The 14094-nt window shown below is 44.1% G+C and overlaps 1 protein-coding gene across 1 annotated transcript in view; it reads right to left on the bottom strand.

Moving 5' to 3' along the window:
• The window catches only part of NR1D2 (nuclear receptor subfamily 1 group D member 2), a 29566-nt gene extending 20490 nt beyond the window's left edge, over nucleotides 1-9076 (bottom strand). The window contains exon 1 of the mRNA XM_040636871.1: nucleotides 8804-9076. Within this exon, the coding sequence (XP_040492805.1) occupies nucleotides 8804-8819 (16 nt within the window). The 5' untranslated portion in view covers nucleotides 8820-9076. The remainder of the gene's footprint in view (nucleotides 1-8803) is intronic.
• Between the last annotated feature and the right edge of the window lie 5018 nt (nucleotides 9077-14094).

The following is a 14094-nucleotide window of genomic DNA, read 5'->3' as shown; positions in this document are numbered from 1 at the left end:
CCTTCTATTCTTCCTGCTTCCACGAAGTTCAATGCACATATTTCCACTGATTAAAAAATAGGAAGGTTCTCACTGGCTTAATTATTCTGAGCACACAAAGATCCAAACCTAAAGCTTTTCATTTTCTAGTTTTTTTTTTCCTAAAATGAATGAAAAACCTTCCTGACTGACTACATGGCTTAGAGTAAACAAAATGTTTTGGTCATGAAGAAGTCTGCTTCTGGTCCTCTCTTTGCCTCCTTCATTATACCTTTCTATGACACAATCCTAGAAACAGTGAGTCAAATTGCCTCCCCCAGCACTTGGCTAAAACACAGGTTAACCAAGAACAGATGTAACATTTGAACTCCACATAATTTATGTCAAAATGGGGAACCTTTCGTAGCTATTGCCCCCAGAATCTTTCCTTAAACATCCCTGAAAGCTTCGATGCCTATCCACTGATCACCAGTTCCACATTCCCCCTTCTCCACCTGCTTCTGCCACTGGACTTGCAGACACACTTATCTGTAAACAGCTCTTAAGGAATCCAGACTCACCACCTGTTCTTCTGACTTGCTATTTACAGTAAATGTTAAAAGAGGCTGAAAGAATGCATGCTATAAGAAAATAACATTAAGGCTGACGCTAATTCTCTCTCCACAGAGCTACTCTCAAAACACTACTCACAACCTCACCAATAATATAACCTCCACAGCCCTGGTGAAAACTGGTCTTGGCCTCTTAAAGACTGTAAACCTCCCAGGTTAAGAAATAGTATTTAAAATTATTCTTAGAGTATAATTTCAAACATCTTCCTTAAAGACATAAAATGCTGCAAGAGTAATCTCATAGCCAAATATATTATTTTTCCAAATCCCAGGCCAAACAACTAATTCTCATCTTTTCTGCCAAGATCTACTGTGGTTTCTTTTCGTCTTTCCTCTATCATCAACAAACATTTATGGGATTTTTTTATGTGTATCAGATACAAAGGTAAAATTATCTCTCCTTTATCACTGTCCTGAGCTCTTATTAAACCTACTGTTTACCTGTTTCCATCTCTTTCTCAACTAGACTATAAGCACCTAAGTGCACAGTGTCTCTTAATCTTCTATACATGCTTCCCAAGTAAGAACTCTGCCATAAATATTTTTAAGACCTACTTCTCTGCCTCTGTGAAGCCCACATTTAATAAAATGGACAGACCCAAATATCATAAAACATTACTAGGGAGTCACAAGAAAAACAGGGCATTTCTAACAACAATCTGGATAACTACAGAGTAATAAGTGGAGAGTTCTGCACATTCCCTAAGTAACAACTGCAATTTAAGCATTCACTCTGAAATAAACTTCTCTGCTAATGAGAAATGATTCCCCAATCTTTTTTTTTAGATAAAAGCCACACTTTACAAGTCACCACACACACACACACACACACACACACACACACACACACAGCAAAATGCTGAGGCCAAAACAATTCCAAATAACAGAAAGACACTTCCACTTACAGAAAAGAAAAAAATAGGCAGAGGAATTTTAGGTCACTTTTAGTCTGCTGTGTTGAACTAAGGTACCAGACATGTATTTAAGTACCAAGTATACACATCCAGGATGGGAAGTTCCTGAGAAGTAAAGTAAAACCATAACTATTAGGGATTTTGGTCACGACCCAAAGAGAAGTTAACAGAGCACCTACCATGCCAAGAAAATTGCAACAGTGTTCATCATACACAAATTCAATACGCATAAATGCAACTACATGTGCTTGAATTTTAAAGACAAAAAATATAAATAATGTGGAGAACTCCATCCACTTTTCCATTCATTAAGCATAAGCCTGCTATCAGTCTTGAAGTTGGAAGTGTGACTCTGGTCTTTCTAGACTAACCCACTTCCCAAATGTCCTCTTGACAAGTGCTTATCATCTTCCCAGAGCAAAGCCAGAGCTTTATGATTAATATTAGACCTCCAATGTGCTCCCCACCTATAAACCAGTCATTTTCAAAGTGTGGTCCCTAGATCAAGAACTTCAGCATCACCTGCAAATCTGTTAGAAACGTAAGTTCTCAGGCCCCACTCCAGATCTACTAAATCAGAAACTTTTAATCAACCTCTCGGTGATAACGATACACAATAAAACAGTTACACAGTAAAACGGGACTGTCACAAGCCAATGTCTTCATCTGCGCTCAAGGGAAGAAAATGCAACCAAGGGTAATTTTTTTAATTTAAGATTTTAATTATTTACTTGAGAGAGAGAGAGAGAAAGAGAGAGCATGGCCGGGGGGGGAGAAGCAGACTCCCCATGGAGCAAGGAACCCGATGCAGGGCTCAATCCCAGGACGCTGGGATCATGACCTGAGCCAAAGGCAGATGTTCAACCAACTGAGCCACCCAGGCGCCCCAGTGACCAAGGGTAATTTTAATAGAAATTTCATCTACTGCTGATTTTGAAAGCTCCTAGAACTCCAAACACGTGGAGGAAAAACTTCCTAAATTTGAGTTTATTCTCATCATCCAGAGAAATTATGTAAAGTATATATATCATGAGAACCACCAGAGAATTTCTCTCATCATCCAGAGAAATTATGTAAAATATATATCATGAGAACCACCTGAAAATGTACTTTTTCAAAATACATATTTCCAAGGCCCTGCCCAAACTAGAGAGGGCCCCTCAGGAATGACCATTTTTAATTTTTAACAAGTTCCCCAAGCAATTCTTTGCACATTGAAGTTTAAGAATAGCTACAATGACTGAATTAAAGCACAAATTGGTTCATAGTTTTAAAAGTTGATGTTTTTATTGACATAACATACTGAATACCCTTAATATACTGTGAATCCAGAGAGAAACAATTTTAACTCGGAAGGCTAGCAAATGTCATGTTACTGGGTAAAACCACCGTGCCATCTGTTTTCATAAAATTTTAGGGATCTGAAGTTCACATCAGAAATCCCAGGTGTTAACAAACTGTTACTTTTTTCACATGTCTACACACTCAGAATAGAATGCAAAGGAAAATATTATCCTTAGTCTTCAATAAACTCCCAAAGGAAGATCTCACAGCTATTTATCTTACCTAAAGTACTACCACTTTAGGTGGTAAATTCACTTCCTTACATCTCAAGATAGAAAAAGATGAGAAAGTGATGGTTTTCCTTAAAGTAAGACTTTCTTAGGGCAAGCATTTGAGAGAGCCATTTATGTTCATAAGGTGTTCTGACAACCTCACTTTAGAAATAAACTTGCAAGGGCACCTGGTGGCTCAGTAGGTTAAAGCAGCTTCCTTCAGCTCAGGTCATGATCCCAGGGTCCTGGGATCGAGCCCCACTGTCAGGCTCCCTATTCAGGGAGCCTGCTTCTCCCTCTCCCTCTGCTCCTCCCCCTGCTTGTGCTCGCTCTCTCTGGCTCCCTCTCTCTCAAATAAAATCTCAGAAAAAAAGAAATAAACCTGCAGAAATCAGAGGTATCCCAATGGCTTCATAACTGTTTTAAAACACCAACTGGGTAACGGAAAGTATTGTTGTTGTTGTTTTTAAGAATTTTTTTTAAATTTATTTATTTGACAGAGACAGCCAGTGAGAGAGGGAACACAAGCAGGGGGAGTGGGAGAGGAAGAAGCAGGCTCCCAGCGGAGGAGCCTGGTGTGGGGCTCCATCCCAGAACGCCGGGATCACGCCCTGAGCCAAAGGCAGACACTTAAGGACTGCGCCACCCAGGCGCCCCTGGAAGGTATTGTTATTAACACCCAAAATGCACCTTCTTTTCAAAGCCTCCAAAATCAAACCTAAGAAAAATTACTGAGCTACTATCAATCCATTTACTATCCAATTCCTATCTTCAGGGAGTTTAACAATGCTTTTCAACAAGCATTTGTGCCAGGCACCACGGTATCAAAGATGAGCCATCTAGAAGCAGCTACATTCTCCTAGCAAGAACTTCAACACTGATTTAGTTGTCCTAGCATCCACTCTTGCTACGAATTTACTGACCTGATGGTTAGTAACCCAAACGGTTACATTCTAATTTCCTAGAAAGTTAAGGAGTACATCTAATAGTTCCTCAACCCACTGAAGAAAGGGAAGTGAAAACTACAAGTCCTCAAGTACCTACTGAATACCAAGAATAAAGTGACACAACTTCATATCACATTTTGACCTCACAAGCATTTACTTCCATTATCCCATTTTTCACAGAAGGAACTCAGAGCTCAGAGAGGTTTAATATAAATACAGTTACTTAATGGCAGGGCCGGGGTTGAAGGCCAAGGCCAGAGTACAGATAATTATCTCTTACCGCGAAGACCTGGGAAGCAAGTCACTTTCAATCTCTCTAAAACTGAGTCACCTTCTATAAAATGGGAATATCTGCCAGAGTTATTACAAGATTGAAATGAAGTGATGTTCATAAAAGGGGATTATTAAAGTTCTTTTTACATACATGGTTTTTGATGATAAAGCAAGAAAGGTAAAATCCCGGATCTAGCAAGTCCCAACACTTCCAGAAACAGGCAGAATGTACTTCTTAGATGCCTCAAGCTAAAATTAGCTAAAGCAGTCTTCTCTATTTTTAGTTGGAAAAAAATCCCTGGAGCTGGGCCAGGTTCCCAGGCTAGGGCTTACCCAGTGGTCAACTTCAGACAAGCCAGAAGTCAATATCTAATTTTATACTGCTGGGAAGCACTTACTGTTTGCCATCTATTGGGGTTTTCCTTACCCCAATTCTAGGCTTGCCCATCTCCAAAACCTTCTCATTCCCACTGCCCACCATCCTGGAAAGTATGCTTGAGTTCAACTCATGACTGTGCCTTGTGACTGAGAATGAAACATATTTACCATCAAGAAGCTTTAGTTTCCTCAATTTAAAATTAGGTTCCTAATAATTTCTACTCACAGGATGGTAGATCTAACTGAAGCACTAACCTTTCAACTGTGTCCTGAGTGTCAGGGTTCCGGAGAACAACATGATCCCTTCCCTAAAAAGCCTGTAGACCAACTGAGGAAACAGCTGTGTTAACCATTCATTTCAGTGCAATGTGAGTACTGTTTCATACAAATTACTGTGAACTGCTGAGGATCACACAAGAGCACTATAGAGGGCAAAGATCACAAGGGGCAACCACAGCCAAGGTGACAATAAGTGGGGTCTTGAAGAACATGCAAATTATTAAATGATGTACCATGTAAGAGATTTAAGAAAACAAAAAATGGGATGACAAAACAGATCGGTCTTATTTTATAACATAGTGTTTTTTTGTCTCCATGTAAATTACTGGGGGAGTGGGGGAGAGGGAAGACACAAGTGTAATCTAGTGTCTGGGGAAAAAACAGTTTGACTAGCAACAAGATTAAAAGAGAGGAATGACTAGATTAGGAGACTTTACTGACACCCACCCTTTTCCATCAGCTATGACCCTGTACCACTGCAGATCAAGTGGATCCACACAGTCATTTCCTTTACCCCCAAGAAGACAAGACCACCAAGATGAGTATATACCATCAAATGTTATGTGGGGTTAGACAATACAGCATAGTAGTTTGTGCTCTCCCAGTGGACTTTGCAGATTCAAAATCTGGCTCCACCACTTGCCTGGATAGGTTAATTAACATCAGTCTACTTAGCTTTTCATCTTCAAATGGTAACAGTAACTGCCTTCTTAGAATTAATGTGTGGTGTCAAAAGTAGTAACACATGTAAAGGGCCTGGCACATAGTAAGTACTCAACCAATATGGTGATTATTATTTTACCATCATACTGAAGAGTTCAATTAGAAGAGCTGAAACTAAACTAACCCTCCCTATCCTTTCTTCTTACCTTTAATTTTGACTGTGTCATATGGACCCAGCGGTTTCCCCGGAGGTTATTTCCACACCACCTTCTGAGTATCTTAACTCTGTTGACTAGTCAAGCAAATTGCTACTTCACTTCTAAGTCTTCCCATGATCTTGCTGTTTCTCTCTCCAACTGACTTCTTTACCGTTACTGCTCTTCTGACATTTTTTTCCAAGTTAGGAGAAATACAGGCTTATAAATACAAGAATGAACTATGTGGGAATGTTTTTCCAATTTTTAAAAATGTGAATTACAGCTATGGTTATGAAGTTTGTGCAGTGAGTTATCATTTACTTTAAAGAACATGGTATAGGGGCGCCTGGGTGGGTCAGTCGTTAAGCGTCTGCCTTCGGCCCAGCTCGTGATCCCATGGTCCTGGGATCGAGCCCCACATCTGGCTCCCTGCTCTGCTGGGAGCCTGCTTCTTCCTCTCCCACACCCCCTGCTTGCGTTCCCTCTCTCGCTGGCTGTGTCTCTGTCAAATAAATAAATAAAATCTTAAAAAAAAAAAAAAAGAAAAAAGAACATGGTATAGTCACCCAGAATCTGTGACAGAAACGTATACAATTTCTGCCACTTCACTATTTCACATCTGCATTAGTCATGGATAAGGTAAAGACACAATATGTCATAAAAGATGAAATGCTCACTGGTTGAATGTGTATTATACTGATACAATGATACCAACCAAAGGGATGGGTCAGAGGTGTGCCACAAGCACTGAATTTGGCCCCACCCTCATCAACATTAACAATTTGAAGGAAATTAAAGGGAATGCCTACCAATACTCCCTCTAACAGATATATGGCAGAAATTGTTAATGTACTGGATAACAGCTTGAGACAGGTTGAAAATGGAGCCAAAAGGAACAAGAGAAAATTTAAGAAAGATAATTGCAAATTCTTGCACTTCAGGTAAACAATTATCTGCACAACGGATGAAACTTAGCTTCAAAATAGTTCACATGAAAAGGTCCTAGCTGATTGCAAGGTTACTATGAGTCAGCAAAGCCAATAAGCCACAAAAGTTCAGCCTGCCAGAGAATTCATTTGCAGCAGAATCCAAAACTTGGAACTTGGTAACTGTCCAACCATTTCCGCAGGAGCCTGTTCACTTCTTGGTGCCACAGCCCAAAGGGCAACAAGGATGATGATCAAAACAACACTGAGCACAGACCAAGTAATGAGAACTGAAAATGGAAGAACTGGAGCGGTATGTTCAACAGTCATCCAAAGGAAGTTTTATTATCCGTAGCTTCAAAAGGCAAGATTAAAAGCAGTGATACTGTTCCAGGAAGGTTCAAACCAGACAAAAACTTTCTAGCCGCCTGAGCTAGCCCACCTTACAAAGCTACAAATCTGGAAGAATTCGTTCATGCTAAAAGTTGGGTTGAAAAAGGTTGAACCTAATAATCTCTAAATTTTTATCAAGCAAAAGTTTAATTCCATGACAGATTACCCAATTTTTAAAAATACCCTCAAAAGCTAAGCAGACCCAGAGGTAATTAAAAGCTAGAAAAGGTCTTTATTTTTACTACTGATGGAAAACTCACGTTTGTTTTCAAAGTCTGTGCATTTAAAAAGTGCATATAACTTAAAAAACTGGCTTTTAATTCAAATTCAATTAGCCGACATACAGTAGTACATCAGTTTCAGGTGTAGTGTTCAGTAATTCATCAGTAGCGTGTAACACCCAGTGCTCATCACAAACTGGCTTCTTCTGTAATCTCACTGGCCTCAGGTGTAAGGACCATCTCTGAGGGCAGACAAAAGGAGGGAAGGGAGCACGGTATTGTTCTGTAACATTAACAGGAAATGTAACTACAAAAATACTGATGAAGCCAAATTCTGTTGATCAGGTTCAAGAAAGGTCGGCAACCAATGGGTTTTTAAAAGTCAATTTAAATAAACACTAACCAGTCTTTCCTAAAGTCTCGGGGTCACTTAGGATCACCTGAGTCATCCCGACCCTACGTGAGCTGAATGATTAGCAATGGGTGTGACCTATAGACTCCCAGACCGAGGAGATTTTCGAGCTTTTTATGACCGAAGGTGTATAAGATAAATCACGTCCTAGAGCAACCATTTTTCCTGGAAATACTGAAGCAGCATCATAACAAGGGCGGGTGCCGTCCCAGCTACCAGGCATTGCTCGGGATCTAAGCACCTCAGAGCTCCGAGGGGTCTCGCGTTGGGGAAACGCCGAGTCTTCCCCCAAGAAACCTCTCTCCGCCTGTGGCGCGCCCTGACCCCGCACTTCTTCCTCAGTATCCGCAAGGTCTGCGGTCAATGCAGTCTGCCTGGCCCCGGCTTCGCGCGTCGGGGTCACCCCTCCGACGCTAGGGCGGCAGCGGGTGCACTGCGGCGTCCGCGCCGGCCTCGAGACGGCCCGGGCGCGGGGTTCACCGCACGCGCACGCGCGGCCTCCTCCGCAGTGTGCAACCCCGCGGGGGAGGAGGGAATCGCGGCCACGTCACAGCCCGGAGGGTTCCAAAGGGGCGGGGCCTCCCGGGAGGCTGCGGCTCTCCCCGCCGGCGCGCGCGCGCACCCGCCCCCACGTGTCCCTGCGGCCCCGGGGAATGTGGGTCACCGAGCCGAGCGGCCTCACGTGTCCCCGCCCGCCGCCGCCGCCTCAGCGCCCATTATGTAATGCCGCGTCACGCGCCCGCCCAGCCAACCGGCGCCCGCGCGCCGCCGAACGTAAACACAGCGCGCACGTGGCTCGCGCGGCCCGGCCATGTGAGGGGGGGGCCGGGCCGGCGCCACCGGGCCGCGCTGCGGCGTTGCAGGGAGCCGGGAGGGCGGCCGTGGAGCGGCCCCGGGGGCGAAGCGGGAACCGAGCCCGAGCCGATACGCACCGGGCAGTAACCCACCCCACCAGCCCTGGGGTCACCCCCCCGCCGCCGTCCCCCGAAGTGCCCCCAACGGGATCCGAGAGCCCCCTCCGTCGTGCCCCCACCCTCCGCAGTCCGGCACTTACCCGCATTCACCTCCATGGTGCCCTCCGGGAGGGGACCGAGGCTGCCCGCTTCCCGCAGAGGTGGCAGCGCCGCCTCTGCCTCAGCGCCGCGCCGCCCCGGGCTGGAAGCTGCGGTGGTCGCGGGGCCCCCTCATGGGCAGGGCGGGCGGGGCGCCCGGGAGCCGGGCCCCGCGGCCAGAGAGCGGGCTGCAGTGAGAGAGGGCGGCGGCGGCCGGCGAGCGGCGCTCCTCGCGGAGTCCCTGACAACAAAAGCGGCGGCGCGGCGGCTTCCTGCAGCCAGCGCACCGCGGCGGCGAGGGCGGCTGACGGGGAGGGCAGCTGCGACCATGTGACCCGCGCACACACCCCCTCCCTCCGCCCGCCTCTCGGCCGGCCGCTGCGGCGACTCCGCCCCCTCGCCGCCGCCTCCTCTCTCCTCTTTGCTTCTGGCTTCTTGTCTTCTTCCCCATGCCCCCCTTTCCTAGTCCCTCCCCCCCAAATCCCTTTTCCTCTTTCCCCTCCTCCCTCCCCTCCAGGCCGACCTCCCGCCTCGGACTGGGAGTCCCCTCCACGTCCCCCTCCTCATCACCATCCCCCCTTGACACCTCAGATCACCTTGGATAGTTACCAGGACCGCCCCGAGGAGCCAAACAGACCGGCCTTTCGAGACCCTGGGCTGGGCCAACCCCTCACCTCCTCACAGGTCCCGCTCTCCTTCCTCCCCACCCCCCGCCCCCAACAGACCGTTAAACGCTGAACTCTTTGAGGGTAGAGCCCATTTCTCTTCACTCTACACCCTTTGGGTTATTTTATCCAATCCCGTAGCTTAAATAGACCTGTGTTCTGAGAATTGCCAGATTTGCATTTCAAACTGAAACCTCTCTGAGCTCCAGATTCCCACTCTCGGCAGCCATTTGATTATGCCCCCTTGATGACCCTTAAGGATCTTAAATTTAAGGTGTGGACAGGTATATGCATGTGTCAAAACTCAGTGAATGCACATTTAAGATTTGTGCATTTCACCTTGTATAGAAATATTACATCAAGGGGCGCCTGGGTGGCACAGCGGTTGAGCGTCTGCCTTTGGCTCAGGGCGTGATCCCAGCGTTGTGGGATCGAGCCCCACATCCGGCTCCTCTGCTGTGAGCCTGATTCTTCCTCTCCCATTCCCCCTGCTTGTGTTCTCTCTCTCGCTGGCTGTCTCTATCTCTGTCGAATAAATAAATAAAATCTTTAAAAAAAAAAGAAATATTACATCAAAAGAAAAAAACTGAAAATAAATGACATGTATGCTGAGGTATGGAGAGGGTAGCGCATTGATGTCTGCAATTGAAATGTTTACAAAACTAAAATGGGCTGATGGCATAGATTAATGGATAGAAGTATATTAAGATGGTAGCTGTAGATGCTATAAATGGGTATTCATAAAATTATTTTCCAATTTGTTCTTTGAAAATGTTCAGTATAAAGTGTTGGGGAAACATAATGTGTAAACTTTTTTACATGTGCCACACACTTTCTTCTGCCCCCCTAATCCATTACACACACACACACACACACACACACACACACACGCTTGTTCCTTCCCCATCTCAATCTTTACTATATTGACAAATCTGCCAGTTCCTGAAACCAGCAAATTGCATTTCTTCTGTCCTCTCTGTGTGTGTCTCACTCTGCCCTCTATACCCTATTCAATTCATTAACAAATCTGATCTATTCTACCTTCATATGTCTTCAATTTCTATGCTTCTCTCCATCAGCATTGCTATTACTCTAGACCAAACTACCATCATCTCTTGCCTGGGCTACTGTAATAGTTCCCTAACTGGGAAGAGGAACTGTTCCTTGCACCCACCTACAGTCATTTCTCCCTCTCAGAGTATCACTTTTTAAATGTAAATGAGATCAGTTTTCTCTGCACAAAACCCTCCAAATAACTTCCTATTGCACTTTGAGGAAACTCCAGTGCCTTAACCTGAGCTGCAAAGCCCAGCACAAACCATAGGCCCTGATTCCCTTCCCAAGGCTTGCCTGCCACCCTCTAAACAGTGTTCTCTAACCACAGCGGTCTCTTTTCTTCCCTACCTCAGGGCTTTATCACTCTATGTGATGCTGATGCAAGAGTTCCCCAGCTACACTTTGTAGCTTGCTTTTTCCATTTTATTTATCAACCACCATCTGTTTCTGAAGCCAGTATAAGCAGTCTAGAAGGAAGAAAAGAAATCATAAAAGAGGATACCTCTCTGAAAAGGCTACATACTGTATGATTCCAACTATATGACATTCTGGAAAAGGCAAAGCTATGAAGAGAGTAAAAATATCTTTGATTTCCAGGGGTGGGGGAGGCAGAGGGATGAAAAGGCAGACCACAGATGATTTTTTAGGGCAGTAAAACTGTTCTGTATGATACTGTGATGGTGGATACATGTCAGATGTACAATCAAGAGTAAACACTGATATATATAAACTATAGACTTTGGATAATCATGATGTATCAGTATAGGTTCATTAGTGGTGACAAATGTGCCCCTTGGTGTGGAATATTGCTGGTGAGGGAGGCTGTGTGTGTTCATGAGGACAGAATGTAAATGGGAACTCTCTGTACTTTAATTTTGCTGTGGATGTAAAAGTGCTCTAAAAAGTAAAGCCTATTTTAAGAGAGAAAGAGGATACTACCATTTAAATTTGAAAAAGAGAAGAATGGAATTGAAAATAAGCCATTGCAAAGGAATGTCCCTTAAGCATCTCAAATTTAAATAAATGAAATAAAATCTGTGTCCATGAGCCTCATGCTTTCAAAAGGCCACCTCTTACCTGTGCGGCATTGTGGATAACTATCAGAGGCTATAAAACTGTAATCCAGGTCAGTCAGCAGCCACACCACTGGCCACTGGAAACGTTAGGTTCCTCCGTGCCAGAGGAGGATGCTGAGCAGCATCCGAGTTGGACAGTCCCCAGAATGCTGTCGCTGCAGTGGAAATTGCCTTTTGTTGCTGTCATTCCAAGGAACCTTATGTATTAACACTGTAGAGTCCATGGCTCAGTCTGTAGGGATTCTCAGACTATTCATAGTGGATTCTTACCTACTCCACCTTCCTTGTTCCTCTGACCAAAATAATAACTCCGCTGAATGAAGTGACTGTGTCTTCAAAAGTCATCTGTTAAAAAATGCAAATTAGGGGGCATCTGTCTGGCTCAGTTAGTGGAGCATGCAACTCTTGATCTCGGGGTTGTAGGTTCAAGTCCCATGTTGGGTGGAGAGATTGCTTAAAAAATAAAATCTCTTGGGGTGCCTGGGTAGCGCAGTCGTTAAAGCGTCTGCCTTCAGCTCAGGGCGTGATCCCGGCGTACCGGGATCGAGTCCCACATCGGGCTCCTCCGCTATGAGCCTGCTTCTTCCTCTCCCACTCCCCCTGCTGTGTTCCCTCTCTCGCTGGCTGTCTCTCTGTCACATAAATAAAATCTTTAAAAAAAATAAAAAAATAAAAAAAAATAAAATCTCTTTTAAAAAGGCAAATTATTTCCTGTGAAAGCTTCCTCATTAATCCTTATACTCCACTAACACCAGGGGTCCCTGGGAAACTGAACACAGGATAGGATGTGGATAAAGAAGAGCCTAAATAGGGGCGCCTGGGTGGCACAGCGGTTAAGCGTCTGCCTTCAGCTCAGGGCGTGATCCCTGCGTTATGGGATCGAGCCCCACATCAGGCTCCTCTGCTATGAGCCTGCTTCTTCCTCTCCCACTCCCCCTGCTTGTCTTCCCTCTCTCGTGGGCTGTCTCTATCTCTGTCAAATAAATAAATAAAATCTTTAAAAAAAAAAAAAGAAGAGCCTAAATATTTAGAGTCCTCTGGTCCCGAGATCCAGTGAAATAGACCAAGTGAGGTACTGCAGTATGAGGACCTTGATGAAAGAGAGGTATTGGGAAAGAAGATGGCATTTTTTTTTTAAGTTAAGGCCAGTAAAAGTGTCCAAGATCATTCCTCATTTTAAAAAGTTCTAATGAATACTGCTAGCTCCCAATACCATAATAACATTTCACTTTGCCTTCTCTATGCCCTGGTTCAGGAGTTCTCAAACGTTTTGATTTACACTCTAAAAATGATTAAAGAGCACCCACTTTTTGTGGGATATATTTATCCATATTTACCTATTAGAAATGAAAACAGAAATGTTTAAAACATGAAAATACACAGCATAGATGTCACAGAACAGCGGCGTCATCACATGTCAATGACTTTGGGGGTTTCCTCTGCCACAGCAAATTGAAATTGCCAGGCATCGTGATATTTGTGACGTACTTTCTTCCAGGCTTTTTTTTTTTCCTTTTCTGTTTCAGTCAAAGTACTAGCTTCAGTATCATCTCTCAAGTCAGCATCAAAGTATGCCTTTACTGTAAATTCAAAAATTTGTCTATACTTATTTTTTAACTAGAAAAAATAATTTAATTGGGGTGCCTGGGTGGCACAGTCAGTTAAGCCTCCAACTCGATTTCAGCTCAGGTCATGATTTGGGGTCCTAGGATTGAGTCCTGCGTCAAGCTCCAAGCTCAGCATGGAGTCTTCTTGGAGTTTCTCTTTCCCTCTCCCTCTTCCCCTCCCCCCCAAATAAATAAATCATTTTTTAAAAATATAACTAAATAGGGGCGCCTGGGTGGTGCAGTCGTTAAGCGTCTGCCTTCGGCTCAGGGCATGATCCCGGCGTTATGGGATCGAGCCCCACATCAGGCTCCTCTATGAGTCTGCTTCTTCCTCTCCCACTCCCCCTGCTTGTGTTCCCTCTCTCGCTGGCTGTCTCTGTCAAATAAATAAATAAAATATTTAAAATATATATTAAAATAAAATAAAATATATATATAACTAAATAATAAACATCCAATTATGTCATACATATGTATCACTAGGAAAATCATATTCTCATTTTATGTCTTCATAAAATATTCAAATAAGTACAATGTTATATCTGTGCATAACTGGGTATTTATCCCAAAGATACAGACCTAGTGAAGAGAAGGGCCATATGCACCCCAATGTTCATAGCAGCAATGTCCACAACAGCCAAACTGTGGAAGGAGCCAAGATGCCCTTCAATAGACAAATGGATAAAGAAGATGTAGTCCATATATACAATGGAATATTACTCAGCCATTGGAAAGAATGATTACCCAACATTTGCAGCAACATGGACCGGACTGGAGATTATGCTAAGTGAAATAAGTTAAACAGAGAAAGACAATTATCATATGGTTTCACTCATTTGTGGAACATAAGGAATAGCAAGGAGATCAGTAGGAGAAGGAAGGGAAGAAT

Source organism: Ursus maritimus, unplaced genomic scaffold, assembly GCF_017311325.1.
Source record: "Ursus maritimus isolate PB19 unplaced genomic scaffold, ASM1731132v1 scaffold_20, whole genome shotgun sequence".
In the NCBI taxonomy this organism is placed as follows: Eukaryota; Metazoa; Chordata; class Mammalia; order Carnivora; family Ursidae; genus Ursus; species Ursus maritimus.
This window is presented reverse-complemented; position numbering and strand designations above follow the sequence as displayed.